At 35.6% G+C, this 16,947-nt stretch overlaps 1 protein-coding gene across 1 annotated transcript; it reads left to right on the plus strand.

The window, feature by feature from the left end:
• The first annotated feature begins 2,484 nt into the window (after nucleotides 1-2,484).
• On the plus strand, nucleotides 2,485-16,593 carry LOC311116656 (uncharacterized protein). Its single transcript, XM_084157438.1, has 29 exons — nucleotides 2,485-3,111; nucleotides 3,265-3,365; nucleotides 3,537-3,753; nucleotides 4,885-5,042; nucleotides 5,232-5,362; nucleotides 5,450-5,511; nucleotides 5,665-5,765; nucleotides 5,937-6,153; nucleotides 7,285-7,442; nucleotides 7,632-7,762; nucleotides 7,850-7,911; nucleotides 8,065-8,165; nucleotides 8,337-8,553; nucleotides 9,687-9,844; nucleotides 10,034-10,164; nucleotides 10,252-10,313; nucleotides 10,467-10,567; nucleotides 10,739-10,955; nucleotides 12,086-12,243; nucleotides 12,433-12,563; nucleotides 12,651-12,712; nucleotides 12,866-12,966; nucleotides 13,137-13,353; nucleotides 14,525-14,682; nucleotides 14,873-15,003; nucleotides 15,091-15,152; nucleotides 15,304-15,404; nucleotides 15,577-15,752; nucleotides 15,885-16,593. The coding sequence occupies exons 2-29, from the start codon at nucleotides 3,296-3,298 to the stop codon at nucleotides 15,978-15,980; spliced, it is 3,687 nt and encodes a 1,228-aa protein (XP_084013564.1). The 5' UTR covers nucleotides 2,485-3,111; nucleotides 3,265-3,295; the 3' UTR covers nucleotides 15,981-16,593.
• The last annotated feature ends 354 nt before the right edge of the window (nucleotides 16,594-16,947 follow it).

Below are 16,947 nucleotides of genomic sequence, written 5' to 3' on the forward strand. Positions count from 1 at the left end.
TATAAAGACTTTAACACAAGCTAGCAAGAACACACATTTTCTTTAGGAAATTGAGTTTTTTTTTTTATTGTTATTTTCTCTTAGATTTGGCACAGTGATGTTTTTTGTTAGACTGATGTTCCAGCTCAACACACCAGTCCCCACTAAGGATGATGTCCTTGGTGCCGTTGACAAGCAACTGTATCGTCAATTCAACAATCAGACAGACACTCAAACCACCTTCCAGAATGGAACTTATATCAGTGAGTTCAATAAATTAGGCTTATATCATGAAGACATTTATTTACACTCTATAAACATTTTTATAGGTAAACATTCAACTGCTTCCACTAAGTAAATACTACTTGAATGTTTTCTAATGTTGAAACTCCTAAATTGTAGCAGTTCATTTTGTCTGTTGCTATGGTGACCATTGTTTTGTGTGCTCACAGAACTTACAGATACTTCATTTGCCGTTGATCTTGGTTTCAAAATAACCAATGTAACCATGGAGTCGCAAAGCAATAGCCTCACATTCACCAATGAGACCTACAGCCAGATACAGGATTCAATTAACAGCCTAGTAAGATACTTCTATACATAAGATACATCCATGGTCATGTTCAGGTCATGATAGTAATTGACAACTTGGTGTTTTGTCCCCTTTTAGCTTCATGATATTCTTTGTAAACCAAACGGCAAACAGTTTGACTTTCCCAAACCCAAATTCACGTAAGTACAACGTCATGTCCGTGAACCAACCCAGCTTTTTCAACTGCACTCTTTAGCATGTCTGCAGATGTCATACAGCTGCTGTTTGTACAGCTAAACAGGATGGAGGGAACATGTTCAACTCTCACACAAAACCAATTTTTACGTCCACAGTACTGTTGGAACTCAAATCAGGGCAGACGTGATGTATGTATACAAAAAAGAAGACATCAACCTCCCTAGTGCTTTTCTAGAGGAAGTCTTAAAAGTCTCAGGTATGCTGCTTTTGTTGCTATTTCTGTTTGTTATTACGGTGAGGTATCAAACACCATGTCAAATATGTGTAATACTCAATCTCAAAAAAACACTTTCACATCTATGGTACTGTATATGACATTTTACAAGTTTATAATCCCCCCTAAAATGTATTTTCATTTATATTCTAGGTCTCCTGCCAACCACTGTTGCCCCAACAACCACCACCACCACTGTAGCTTCTACTACGGCAATTAAAACTGCAGGTCCTACAACAACAACCACAACTGCTGCTCCTACAATGACTACAACTGCAGCATCTACAAGTACAACCACAATTGTACTTCCTACAACGACAACTGCAACTTTTACCTCAACTTCTATGGCTTCAGTGACATCAACAACTAGGTAAACAAGATCATTTAGTAGAATTGTTTTATGCAATTCAATTAACACTTTGTCAATCAAGGAACATTTGAAGCGAAGAACCATGTATATCCGTGCTTGTGTCGTTAACTACTGATATTTTCATAAAGCATTCAAAATGTCAGCCTTTCTTTAGAAAATCTCTTTGAGGACCTCAGTTGGTAGAAAGGCGCTATATAAAGCCAATCTATTGTTATTAGTGTGCTTGCTGAAGGCAAGACCACCATATTTCTTACATACTTCTTCTAATTATTTGATTAATTTAGCCCGCTCTAGCACTTAAACGCTTCAAGCTATGAAAACGGAAACAATTTAGATTACTTGAGGAATTTTTTTTGTTGCATTAATACCCTTAGTCGTACAACAAAATTTAAATCAGCTCCCAATGCATTTCAACACCAAACCAACATTGATATTTTCAGACTGACCCAACTTAGATTGCTTTTATTCAGCTTTTTTATACTATTTATACTTGTTGAACTATAACCATTTTAAGGTTGCATAAAAGCTCCATAAGCTTTAATGAGAAATATTTGGTTTCGCCACTTCTCTTGAACTATTTATGCTACAAAGACCAAACCAACGTTGAAATGTACAGACTGACCCATCTTAGATTGCTTGTCAAAAGCTCTACATTTTCTAAAACTTTTATAAACAGTAATTATATAATTTGCATAAATTAGAATAACACTTCATGGATTCAATGCCAATCATGGGAACACAGTGTTAAACATTTTAAAATGCTGCTGCTCCTTAACCATTTCAGCTACAAACATTTAAAACAACTTTAACATTTTCAAAACGTTATAAACTATACTAATTCAAACAAGTATAAACTAGCATATAATAACCTACCAACAATAATAGTAACTATTGAACCATTCAAGCTAGAGACACAAACCAACGTTGACATGTTCAGGCTATCCTATCCAATCTATCAATTTTTACATCAACCTACTTTTCCCAACTATAACCAGTCACTTCCATTACTACTGCAGTGACTACCACTACTATAACTTATTTCACAACTATAAAGACTTTAACACAAGCTAGCAAGAACACACATTTTCTTTAGGAAATTGACTTTTTTTTTTAATTGTTATTTTCTCTTAGATTTGGCACAGTGATGTTTTTTGTTAGACTGATGTTCCAGCTCAACACACCAGTCCCCACTAAGGATGATGTCCTTGGTGCCGTTGACAAGCAACTATATCGTCAATTCAACAATCAGACAGACACTCAAACCACCTTCCAGAATGGAACTTATATCAGTGAGTTCAATAAATTAGGCTTATATCATGAAGACATTTATTTCCACTCTATACCATTTTTTATAGGTAAACATTCAACTGCTTCCACTAAGTAAATACTACTTGAATGTTTTCTAATGTTGAAACTCCTAAATTGTAGCAGTTCATTTTGTCTGTTGCTATAGTGACCATTGTTTTGTGTGCTCACAGAACTTACAGATACTTCATTTGCCGTTGATCTTGGTTTCAAAATAACCAATGTAACCATGGAGTCGCAAAGCAATAGCCTCACATTCACCAATGAGACCTACAGCCAGATACAGGATTCAATTAACAGCCTAGTAAGATACTTCTATACATAAGATACATCCATGGTCATGTTCAGGTCATGATAGTAATTGACAACTTGGTGTTTTGTCCCCTTTTAGCTCCATGATATTCTTTGTAAACCAAACGGCAAACAGTTTGACTTTCCCAAACCCAAATTCACGTAAGTACAACGTCATGTCCGTGAACCAACCCAGCTTTCTCAACTGCACTCTTTAGCATGTCTGCAGATGTCATACAGCTGCTGTTTGTACAGCTAAACAGGATGGAGGGAACATGTTCAACTCTCACACAAAACCAATTTTTACGTCCACAGTACTGTTGGAACTCAAATAAGGGCAGACGTGATGTATGTATACAAAAAGGAAGACATCAACCTCCCTAGTGCTTTTCTAGAGGAAGTCTTAAAAGTCTCAGGTATGCTGCTTTTGTTGCTATTTCTGTTTGTTATTACGGTGAGGTATCAAACACCATGTCAAATATGTGTAATACACAATCTCAAAAAAACACTTTCACATCTATGGTACTGTATATGACATATTACAAGTTTATAATCCCCCCTAAAATGTATTTTCATTTATATTCTAGGTCTCCTGCCAACCACTGTTGCCCCAACAACCACCACCACCACTGTGGCTTCTACTACGGCAATTAAAACTGCAGGTCCTACAACAACAACCACAACTGCTGCTCCTACAATGACTACAACTGCAGCATCTACAAGTACAACCACAATTGTACTTCCTACAACGACAACTGCAACTTTTACCTCAACTTCTATGGCTTCAGTGACATCAACAACTAGGTAAACAAGATCATTTAGTAGAATTGTTTTATGCAATTCAATTAACACTTTGTCAATCAAGGAACATTTGAAGCGAAGAACCATGTATATCCGTGCTTGTGTCGTTAACTACTGATATTTTCATAAAGCATTCAAAATGTCAGCCTTTCTTTAGAAAATCTCTTTGAGGACCTCAGTTGGTAGAAAGGCGCTATATAAAGCCAATCTATTGTTATTAGTGTGCTTGCTGAAGGCAAGACCACCATATTTCTTACATACTTCTTCTAATTATTTGATTAATTTAGCCCGCTCTAGCACTTAAACGCTTCAAGCTATGAAAACGGAAACAATTTAGATTACTTGAGGAATTTTTTTTGTTGCATTAATACCCTTAGTCGTACAACAAAATTTAAATCAGCTCCCAATGCATTTCAACACCAAACCAACATTGATATTTTCAGACTGACCCAACTTAGATTGCTTTTATTCAGCTTTTTTATACTATTTATACTTGTTGAACTATAACCATTTTAAGGTTGCATAAAAGCTCCATAAGCTTTAATGAGAAATATTTGGTTTCGCCACTTCTCTTGAACTATTTATGCTACAAAGACCAAACCAACGTTGAAATGTACAGACTGACCCATCTTAGATTGCTTGTCAAAAGCTCTACATTTTCTAAAACTTTTATAAACAGTAATTATATAATTTGCATAAATTAGAATAACACTTCATGGATTCAATGCCAATCATGGGAACACAGTGTTAAACATTTTAAAATGCTGCTGCTCCTTAACCATTTCAGCTACAAACATTTAAAACAACTTTAACATTTTCAAAACGTTATAAACTATACTAATTCAAACAAGTATAAACTAGCATATAATAACCTACCAACAATAATAGTAACTATTGAACCATTCAAGCTAGAGACACAAACCAACGTTGACATGTTCAGGCTATCCTATCCAATCTATCAATTTTTACATCAACCTACTTTTCCCAACTATAACCAGTCACTTCCATTACTACTGCAGTGACTACCACTACTATAACTTATTTCACAACTATAAAGACTTTAACACAAGCTAGCAAGAACACACATTTTCTTTAGGAAATTGACTTTTTTTTTTAATTGTTATTTTCTCTTAGATTTGGCACAGTGATGTTTTTTGTTAGACTGATGTTCCAGCTCAACACACCAGTCCCCACTAAGGATGATGTCCTTGGTGCCGTTGACAAGCAACTGTATCGTCAATTCAACAATCAGACAGACACTCAAACCACCTTCCAGAATGGAACTTATATCAGTGAGTTCAATAAATTAGGCTTATATCATGAAGACATTTATTTCCACTCTATACCATTTTTTATAGGTAAACATTCAACTGCTTCCACTAAGTAAATACTACTTGAATGTTTTCTAATGTTGAAACTCCTAAATTGTAGCAGTTCATTTTGTCTGTTGCTATAGTGACCATTGTTTTGTGTGCTCACAGAACTTACAGATACTTCATTTGCCGTTGATCTTGGTTTCAAAATAACCAATGTAACCATGGAGTCGCAAAGCAATAGCCTCACATTCACCAATGAGACCTACAGCCAGATACAGGATTCAATTAACAGCCTAGTAAGATACTTCTATACATAAGATACATCCATGGTCATGTTCAGGTCATGATAGTAATTGACAACTTGGTGTTTTGTCCCCTTTTAGCTCCATGATATTCTTTGTAAACCAAACGGCAAACAGTTTGACTTTCCCAAACCCAAATTCACGTAAGTACAACGTCATGTCCGTGAACCAACCCAGCTTTCTCAACTGCACTCTTTAGCATGTCTGCAGATGTCATACAGCTGCTGTTTGTACAGCTAAACAGGATGGAGGGAACATGTTCAACTCTCACACAAAACCAATTTTTACGTCCACAGTACTGTTGGAACTCAAATAAGGGCAGACGTGATGTATGTATACAAAAAGGAAGACATCAACCTCCCTAGTGCTTTTCTAGAGGAAGTCTTAAAAGTCTCAGGTATGCTGCTTTTGTTGCTATTTCTGTTTGTTATTACGGTGAGGTATCAAACACCATGTCAAATATGTGTAATACACAATCTCAAAAAAACACTTTCACATCTATGGTACTGTATATGACATATTACAAGTTTATAATCCCCCCTAAAATGTATTTTCATTTATATTCTAGGTCTCCTGCCAACCACTGTTGCCCCAACAACCACCACCACCACTGTGGCTTCTACTACGGCAATTAAAACTGCAGGTCCTACAACAACAACCACAACTGCTGCTCCTACAATGACTACAACTGCAGCATCTACAAGTACAACCACAATTGTACTTCCTACAACGACAACTGCAACTTTTACCTCAACTTCTATGGCTTCAGTGACATCAACAACTAGGTAAACAAGATCATTTAGTAGAATTGTTTTATGCAATTCAATTAACACTTTGTCAATCAAGGAACATTTGAAGCGAAGAACCATGTATATCCGTGCTTGTGTCGTTAACTACTGATATTTTCATAAAGCATTCAAAATGTCAGCCTTTCTTTAGAAAATCTCTTTGAGGACCTCAGTTGGTAGAAAGGCGCTATATAAAGCCAATCTATTGTTATTAGTGTGCTTGCTGAAGGCAAGACCACCATATTTCTTACATACTTCTTCTAATTATTTGATTAATTTAGCCCGCTCTAGCACTTAAACGCTTCAAGCTATGAAAACGGAAACAATTTAGATTACTTGAGGAATTTTTTTTGTTGCATTAATACCCTTAGTCGTACAACAAAATTTAAATCAGCTCCCAATGCATTTCAACACCAAACCAACATTGATATTTTCAGACTGACCCAACTTAGATTGCTTTTATTCAGCTTTTTTATACTATTTATACTTGTTGAACTATAACCATTTTAAGGTTGCATAAAAGCTCCATAAGCTTTAATGAGAAATATTTGGTTTCGCCACTTCTCTTGAACTATTTATGCTACAAAGACCAAACCAACGTTGAAATGTACAGACTGACCCATCTTAGATTGCTTGTCAAAAGCTCTACATTTTCTAAAACTTTTATAAACAGTAATTATATAATTTGCATAAATTAGAATAACACTTCATGGATTCAATGCCAATCATGGGAACACAGTGTTAAACATTTTAAAATGCTGCTGCTCCTTAACCATTTCAGCTACAAACATTTAAAACAACTTTAACATTTTCAAAACGTTATAAACTATACTAATTCAAACAAGTATAAACTAGCATATAATAACCTACCAACAATAATAGTAACTATTGAACCATTCAAGCTAGAGACACAAACCAACGTTGACATGTTCAGGCTATCCTATCCAATCTATCAATTTTTACATCAACCTACTTTTCCCAACTATAACCAGTCACTTCCATTACTACTGCAGTGACTACCACTACTATAACTTATTTCACAACTATAAAGACTTTAACACAAGCTAGCAAGAACACACATTTTCTTTAGGAAATTGACTTTTTTTTTTAATTGTTATTTTCTCTTAGATTTGGCACAGTGATGTTTTTTGTTAGACTGATGTTCCAGCTCAACACACCAGTCCCCACTAAGGATGATGTCCTTGGTGCCGTTGACAAGCAACTGTATCGTCAATTCAACAATCAGACAGACACTCAAACCACCTTCCAGAATGGAACTTATATCAGTGAGTTCAATAAATTAGGCTTATATCATGAAGACATTTATTTCCACTCTATACCATTTTTTATAGGTAAACATTCAACTGCTTCCACTAAGTAAATACTACTTGAATGTTTTCTAATGTTGAAACTCCTAAATTGTAGCAGTTCATTTTGTCTGTTGCTATAGTGACCATTGTTTTGTGTGCTCACAGAACTTACAGATACTTCATTTGCCGTTGATCTTGGTTTCAAAATAACCAATGTAACCATGGAGTCGCAAAGCAATAGCCTCACATTCACCAATGAGACCTACAGCCAGATACAGGATTCAATTAACAGCCTAGTAAGATACTTCTATACATAAGATACATCCATGGTCATGTTCAGGTCATGATAGTAATTGACAACTTGGTGTTTTGTCCCCTTTTAGCTCCATGATATTCTTTGTAAACCAAACGGCAAACAGTTTGACTTTCCCAAACCCAAATTCACGTAAGTACAACGTCATGTCCGTGAACCAACCCAGCTTTCTCAACTGCACTCTTTAGCATGTCTGCAGATGTCATACAGCTGCTGTTTGTACAGCTAAACAGGATGGAGGGAACATGTTCAACTCTCACACAAAACCAATTTTTACGTCCACAGTACTGTTGGAACTCAAATAAGGGCAGACGTGATGTATGTATACAAAAAGGAAGACATCAACCTCCCTAGTGCTTTTCTAGAGGAAGTCTTAAAAGTCTCAGGTATGCTGCTTTTGTTGATATTTCTGTTTGTTATTACGGTGAGGTATCAAACACCATGTCAAATATGTGTAATACACAATCTCAAAAAAACACTTTCACATCTATGGTACTGTATATGACATATTACAAGTTCATAATCCCCCCTAAAATGTATTTTCATTTATATTCTAGGTCTCCTGCCAACCACTGTTGCCCCAACAACCACCACCACCACTGTGGCTTCTACTACGGCAATTAAAACTGCAGGTCCTACAACAACAACCACAACTGCTGCTCCTACAATGACTACAACTGCAGCATCTACAAGTACAACCACAATTGTACTTCCTACAACGACAACTGCAACTTTTACCTCAACTTCTATGGCTTCAGTGACATCAACAACTAGGTAAACAAGATCATTTAGTAGAATTGTTTTATGCAATTCAATTAACACTTTGTCAATCAAGGAACATTTGAAGCGAAGAACCATGTATATCCGTGCTTGTGTCGTTAACTACTGATATTTTCATAAAGCATTCAAAATGTCAGCCTTTCTTTAGAAAATCTCTTTGAGGACCTCAGTTGGTAGAAAGGCGCTATATAAAGCCAATCTATTGTTATTAGTGTGCTTGCTGAAGGCAAGACCACCATATTTCTTACATACTTCTTCTAATTATTTGATTAATTTAGCCCGCTCTAGCACTTAAACGCTTCAAGCTATGAAAACGGAAACAATTTAGATTACTTGAGGAATTTTTTGTTGTTGCATTAATACCCTTAGTCGTACAACAAAATTTAAATCAGCTCCCAATGCATTTCAACACCAAACCAACATTGATATTTTCAGACTGACCCAACTTAGATTGCTTTTATTCAGCTTTTTTATACTATTTATACTTGTTGAACTATAACCATTTTAAGGTTGCATAAAAGCTCCATAAGCTTTAATGAGAAATATTTGGTTTCGCCACTTCTCTTGAACTATTTATGCTACAAAGACCAAACCAACGTTGAAATGTACAGACTGACCCATCTTAGATTGCTTGTCAAAAGCTTCACATTTTCTAAAACTTTTATAAAAAGTAATTATATAATTTGCATAAATTAGAATAACACTTCATGGATTCAATGCCAATCATGGGAACACAGTGTTAAACATTTTAAAATGCTGCTGCTCCTTAACCATTTCAGCTACAAACATTTAAAACAACTTTAACATTTTCAAAACGTTATAAACTATACTAATTCAAACAAGTATAAACTAGCATATAATAACCTACCAACAATAATAGTAACTATTGAACCATTCAAGCTAGAGACACAAACCAACGTTGACATGTTCAGGCTATCCTATCCAATCTATCAATTTTTACATCAACCTACTTTTCCCAACTATAACCAGTCACTTCCATTACTACTGCAGTGACTACCACTACTATAACTTATTTCACAACTATAAAGACTTTAACACAAGCTAGCAAGAACACACATTTTCTTTAGGAAATTGACTTTTTTTTTTAATTGTTATTTTTCTCTTAGATTTGGCACAGTGATGTTTTTTGTTAGACTGATGTTCCAGCTCAACACACCAGTCCCCACTAAGGATGATGTCCTTGGTGCCGTTGACAAGCAACTGTATCGTCAATTCAACAATCAGACAGACACTCAAACCACCTTCCAGAATGGAACTTATATCAGTGAGTTCAATAAATTAGGCTTATATCATGAAGACATTTATTTCCACTCTTTACCATTTTTTATAGGTAAACATTCAACTGCTTCCACTAAGTAAATACTACTTGAATGTTTTCTAATGTTGAAACTCCTAAATTGTAGCAGTTCATTTTGTCTGTTGCTATAGTGACCATTGTTTTGTGTGCTCACAGAACTTACAGATACTTCATTTGCCGTTGATCTTGGTTTCAAAATAACCAATGTAACCATGGAGTCGCAAAGCAATAGCCTCACGTTCACCAATGAGACCTACAGCCAGATACAGGATTCAATTAACAGCCTAGTAAGATACTTCTATACATAAGATACATCCATGGTCATGTTCAGGTCATGATAGTAATTGACAACTTGGTGTTTTGTCCCCTTTTAGCTCCATGATATTCTTTGTAAACCAAACGGCAAACAGTTTGACTTTCCCAAACCCAAATTCACGTAAGTACAACGTCATGTCCGTGAACCAACCCAGCTTTCTCAACTGCACTCTTTAGCATGTCTGCAGATGTCATACAGCTGCTGTTTGTACAGCTAAACAGGATGGAGGGAACATGTTCAACTCTCACACAAAACCAATTTTTACGTCCACAGTACTGTTGGAACTCAAATAAAGGCAGACGTGATGTATGTATACAAAAAGGAAGACATCAACCTCCCTAGTGCTTTTCTAGAGGAAGTCTTAAAAGTCTCAGGTATGCTGCTTTTGTTGCTATTTCTGTTTGTTATTACGGTGAGGTATCAAACACCATGTCAAATATGTGTAATACACAATCTCAAAAAAACACTTTCACATCTATGGTACTGTATATGACATATTACAAGTTTATAATCCCCCCTAAAATGTATTTTCATTTATATTCTAGGTCTCCTGCCAACCACTGTTGCCCCAACAACCACCACCACCACTGTGGCTTCTACTACGGCAATTAAAACTGCAGGTCCTACAACAACAACCACAACTGCTGCTCCTACAATGACTACAACTGCAGCATCTACAAGTACAACCACAATTGTACTTCCTACAACGACAACTGCAACTTCTACCTCAACTTCTATGGCTTCAGTGACATCAACAACTAGGTAAACAAGATCATTTAGTAGAATTGTCTTATGCAATTCAAATAACACTTTGTCAATCAAGGAACATTTGAAGCGAAGAACCATGTATATCCGTGCTTGTGTCGTTAACTACTGATATTTTCATAAAGCATTCAAAATGTCAGCCTTTGTTTAGAAAATCTCTTTGAGGACCTCAGTTGGTAGAAAGGCGCTATATAAAGCCAATCTATTGTTATTAGTGTGCTTGCTGAAGGCAAGACCACCATATTTCTTACATACTTCTTCTAATTATTTGATTAATTTAGCCCACTCTAGCACTTAAACGCTTCAAGCTATGAAAACGGAAACAATTTAGATTACTTGAGGAATTTTTTTTGTTGCATTAATACCCTTAGTCGTACAACAAAATTTAAATCAGCTCCCAATGCATTTCAACACCAAACCAACATTGATATTTTCAGACTGACCCAACTTAGATTGCTTTTATTCAGCTTTTTTATACTATTTATACTTGTTGAACTATAACCATTTTAAGGTTGCATAAAAGCTCCATAAGCTTTAATGAGAAATATTTGGTTTCGCCACTTCTCTTGAACTATTTATGCTACAAAGACCAAACCAACGTTGAAATGTACAGACTGACCCATCTTAGATTGCTTGTCAAAAGCTTCACATTTTCTAAAACTTTTATAAACAGTAATTATATAATTTGCATAAATTAGAATAACACTTCATGGATTCAATGCCAATCATGGGAACACAGTGTTAAACATTTTAAAATGCTGCTGCTCCTTAACCATTTCAGCTACAAACATTTAAAACAACTTTAACATTTTCAAAACGTTATAAACTATACTAATTCAAACAAGTATAAACTAGCATATAATAACCTACCAACAATAATAGTAACTCTTGAACCATTCAAGCTAGAGACACAAACCAACATTGACATGTTCTGGCTATCCTATCCAATCTATCAATTTTTACATCAACCTACTTTTCCCAACTATAACCAGTCACTTCCATTACTACTGCAGTGACTACCACTACTATAACTTATTTCACAACTATAAAGACTTTAACACAAGCTAGCAAGAACACACATTTTATTTAGGAAATTGACTTTTTTTTTATTGTTATTTTTCTCTTAGATTTGGCACAGTGATGTTTTTTGTTAGACTGATGTTCCAGCTCAACACACCAGTCCCCACTAAGGATGATGTCCTTGGTGCCGTTGACAAGCAACTGTATCGTCAATTCAACAATCAGACAGACACTCAAACCACCTTCCAGAATGGAACTTATATCAGTGAGTTCAATAAATTAGGCTTATATCATGAAGACATTTATTTCCACTCTATAAAATGTTTTATAGGTAAACATTCAACTGCTTCCACTAAGTAAATACTACTTGAATGTTTTCTAATGTTGAAACTCCTAAATTGTAGCAGTTCATTTTGTCTGTTGCTATAGTGACCATTGTTTTGTGTGCTCACAGAACTTACAGATACTTCATTTGCCATTGATCTTGGTTTCAAAATAACCAATGTAACCATGGAGTCGCAAAGCAATAGCCTCACATTCACCAATGAGACCTACAGCCAGATACAGGATTCAATTAACAGCCTAGTAAGATACTTCTATACATAAGATACATCCATGGTCATGTTCAGGTCATGATAGTAATTGACAACTTGGTGTTTTGTCCCCTTTTAGCTCCATGATATTCTTTGTAAACCAAACGGCAAACAGTTTGACTTTCCCAAACCCAAATTCACGTAAGTACAACGTCATGTCCGTGAACCAACCCAGCTTTTTCAACTGCACTCTTTAGCATGTCTGCAGATGTCATACAGCTGCTGTTTGTACAGCTAAACAGGATGGAGGGAACATGTTCAACTCTCACACAAAACCAATTTTTACGTCCACAGTACTGTTGGAACTCAAATCAGGGCAGACGTGATGTATGTATACAAAAAGGAAGACATCAACCTCCCTAGTGCTTTTCTAGAGGAAGTCTTAAAAGTCTCAGGTATGCTGCTTTTTTTGCTATTTCTGTTTGTTATTACGGTGAGGTATCAAACACCATTTCAAATATGTGAAATACTCAATCTCAAAAAAACACTTTCACATCTATGGTACTGTATATTACATTTTACAAGTTTATAATCCCCCCAAAATGTATTTTCATTTATATTCTAGGTCTCCTGCCAACCACTGTTGCCCCAACAACCACCACCACCACTGTGGCTTCTACTACGGCAATTAAAACTGCAGGTCCTACAACAACAACCACAACTGCTGCTCCTACAATGACTACAACTGCATCATCTACAAGTACAACCACAATTGTACTTCCTACAACGACAACTGCAACTTTTACCTCAACTTCTATGGCTTCAGTGACACCAACAACTAGGTAAACAAGATCATTTAGTAGAATTGTTTTATGCAATTCAATTAACACTTTGTCAATCAAGGAACATTTGAAGCGAAGAACCATGTATATCCGTGCTTGTGTCGTTAACTACTGATATTTTCATAAAGCATTCAAAATGTCAGCCTTTCTTTAGAAAATCTCTTTGAGGACCTCAGTTGGTAGAAAGGCGCTATATAAAGGCTCTTTGAGGACCTCAGTTGGTAGAAAGGCGCTATATAAAGCCAATCTATTGTTATTAATGTGCTTGCTGAAGGCAAGACCACCATATTTCTTACATACTTCTTCTAATTATTTGATTAATTTAGCCCGCTCTAGTACTTAAACGCTTCAAGCTATGAAAACGGAACCAATTTAGATTACTTGAGGAATTTTCTTTGTTGCATTAATACCCTTAGTACTACAACAATATTTAAATCAGCTCCCAATGCATTTCAACACCAAACCAACATTGATATTTTCAGACTGACCCAACTTAGATTGCTTTTATTCAGCTTTTTTATACTATTTATACTTGTTGAACTATAACCATTTTAAGGTTGCATAAAAGCTCCATAGGCTTTAATGAGAAATATTTGGTTTCGCCACTTCTCTTGACCTATTTATGCTACAAAGACCAAACCAACGTTGAAATGTACAGACTGACCCATCTTAGATTGCTTGTCAAAAGCTTCACATTTTCTAAAACTTGTATAAACTTTAATTATATAATATGCATAAATTAGAACAACAATTCATTGATTCAATGCCAATCATGGAAACACAGTGTTAAACATTTAAAATGATGCTGCTCCTTAACCATTTCAGCTACAAACATTTAAAACAACTTTAACATTTTCAAAACGTTATAAACTATACTAATTCAAACAAGTATAAACTAGCATATAATAACCTACCAACAATAATAGTAACTATTGAACCATTCAAGCTAGAGACACAAACCAACGTTTACATGTTCTGGCTATCCTATCCAATCTATCAATTTTTCCATCTGCCTACTTTTCCCAACTATAACCAGTCACTTCCATTACTACTGCAGTGACTACCACTACTATAACTTATTTCACAACCATAAATACCTTAAGACAAGCTAGCAAGAATACACATTTTCTTTAGGAAATTTACTTTTCTATTTATTATTATTTTCTCTTAGATTTGGAACAGTGGTGGTTTTTGTTAGACTGATGTTCCAGCTCAACACACCAGTGCCCACTGAGGATGATGTCCTTGGTGCCTTCAACAAGCAACTGTATCATCAATTCAACATTCAGACAAACACTCAAACCACCTTCCAGAATGGAACTTATATCAGTGAGTTCAACAAATTAGGCTTATATCATGAAGACATTTATTTCCACTCTATTACATTTTTTATAGATAAAAACATTCAACTGCTTCCGCTATGTAAATACTTCTTGAATGTTTTCTAATGTTGAAACTCCTAAATTGTAGCAATTCATTTTGTCTGTTGCTATAGTTACAATTATTTGTGTCCTCACAGAACTTACAGATACTTCATTTGCCGTTGATCTTGGTTTCAAAATAACCAATGTAACCATGGAGTCGCGAAGTAATAGAATCACATTCACCAGTGAGACCTACAGCCAGATACAGGATTCAATTAACAGCCTAGTAAGATACTTTTATACATAAGATACATCCATGGTCATGTTCAGGTCATGATAGTAATTGACAACTTGGTGTTTTCTCCCCTTTTAGCTCCGTGATATTCTTTGTAAACCAGACAGCAAACAGTTTGACTTTCCCAAACCCAACTTCACGTAAGTACAACGTCATGTCCGTGAACCAACCCAGCTTTCTCAACTCACTCTTTAGAATGTCTGCAGATGTCATACAGCTGCTGTTTGTACAGCTAAACAGGATGGAGGGAACATGTTCAACTCTCACACAAAACCCTTTTTTTTCCCACAGTACTCTTGGCACTCAAATCAGGGCAGACGTGATGTATGTATACAAAGAGGGAGAAATCAACCTCCCTAGTGCTATTCTAGAGGAAGTCTTAAAAGTCTCAGGTATGCTGCTTTTGTTGCTTTTTCTGTTTTTTTATTACAATGAGTTATCAAACATCATGTAAAATATGCGTAATACTCAATCTCAAAAAAACACGTTCACATCTGTGGTACTGTATTTGACATATTACAAGTTTATAATCACTCTTAAAATGTATTTTCATTGATATTCTAGGTCTCCTGACAACCACTGTTGCCCCAACAACTACCGGCACCACATCACTTTTTACTGTTTTGCTGACCACTCCTTTCAATACCACAAGTGGTGGAGGGTTTCCTGGCTGGGCTCTGGCCATTATCATCCCTTGTGGCATCGCTATCATTCTGGTACCCCTGTGGATCCTGCTATGTGTACGTATAGGCTTGTGTTCACTTGTGTACTGTGAAAATACTCTACAAAGTATATTATCAAATAAGCTGTTCAATCTCTGCAATGATATTGATTTAACATGTGAATCATACTTCCCCATCTTTGTTTTGTAGTGCATGCTGTGTGGCTGCTGTGCAGCTGTAAGGAGACGCTGGCACAGACGTAGATCTTACAATGTACAGTACACCACCAGAAACGGCCTCTTCTGAGGTGACAACACTAACATCTGTGGGCAACTGTCATCACAAGAACAGCCAATCATCTATATCTGCTAATCACGGGACTTTAATGCATGGAAAATCACTTGTGAATACACACCATTGCATCTGAGAAGATCAAGTGAGGACTTCCATATATTTTTATCATAAAAAGAAAATTGATAATAGGCCACATGTTTTTTGTGCAATGTACTACTTTTTATATAATTCATCTGGCTGTTAATCAACGTTTGAGGTGAGCTGAACAAAGTATGTTTATATATTTATTAACTATGTCATGTGTGGTTTCAAGCTGTGCTGTCCACTGACTAAAACAGTTATCACTTATTTATTTAATGTATAATAAGCTTCATTACAATATATTTTTTTGTTGTTTTGTTATTTCCTCTCTTGATTACCTATGAACTAATTTATTTTAAAATCTGCAATACATTACTTGTTTCTTCATCTTACAGTTTGACAAATGTAATAAAAATACTGTATGAATGGGTTTGACTGCATGGTGATTACAGACAGCACATCTACACATCAAAAGTAGTCCAAATTGTCCGACCTGGCACCTTAAAGATCTATGCAAACCTTATTAAAGACCCAGTGCAGTCAGAAATGTGATTTTCCTGTGTTTTGTATACAGTTCCTTCAGAATGTATTCACAAACCTTGACTTTTTCCACATTTTGTTGTGTTACAGCCTGAATTTGAAATGGATTCAATTTAGATTTTGTGACACTGGCCTACACATAATACCCGATAATGTCAGTGGTATTATGTTTTTAACATTTTTTACAAATTATTTAAAAAAGTAAATAAGTATTCAACCCCTTTGTTATGGCAAGCTTAAATAAGTTCACATAACAAGTCACATAATAAGTTGCATGGACTCTGTGTGCAACAATAGTATTTTGGAATGACTACCTCATCTCTGTACCCCACACATACAATTATCTGTAAGGTCCCTC

The sequence above is a fragment of the Coregonus lavaretus genome (genome assembly GCF_964263955.1).
Source record: "Coregonus lavaretus genome assembly, chromosome: 3".
Classification (NCBI taxonomy): domain Eukaryota; kingdom Metazoa; phylum Chordata; class Actinopteri; order Salmoniformes; family Salmonidae; genus Coregonus; species Coregonus lavaretus.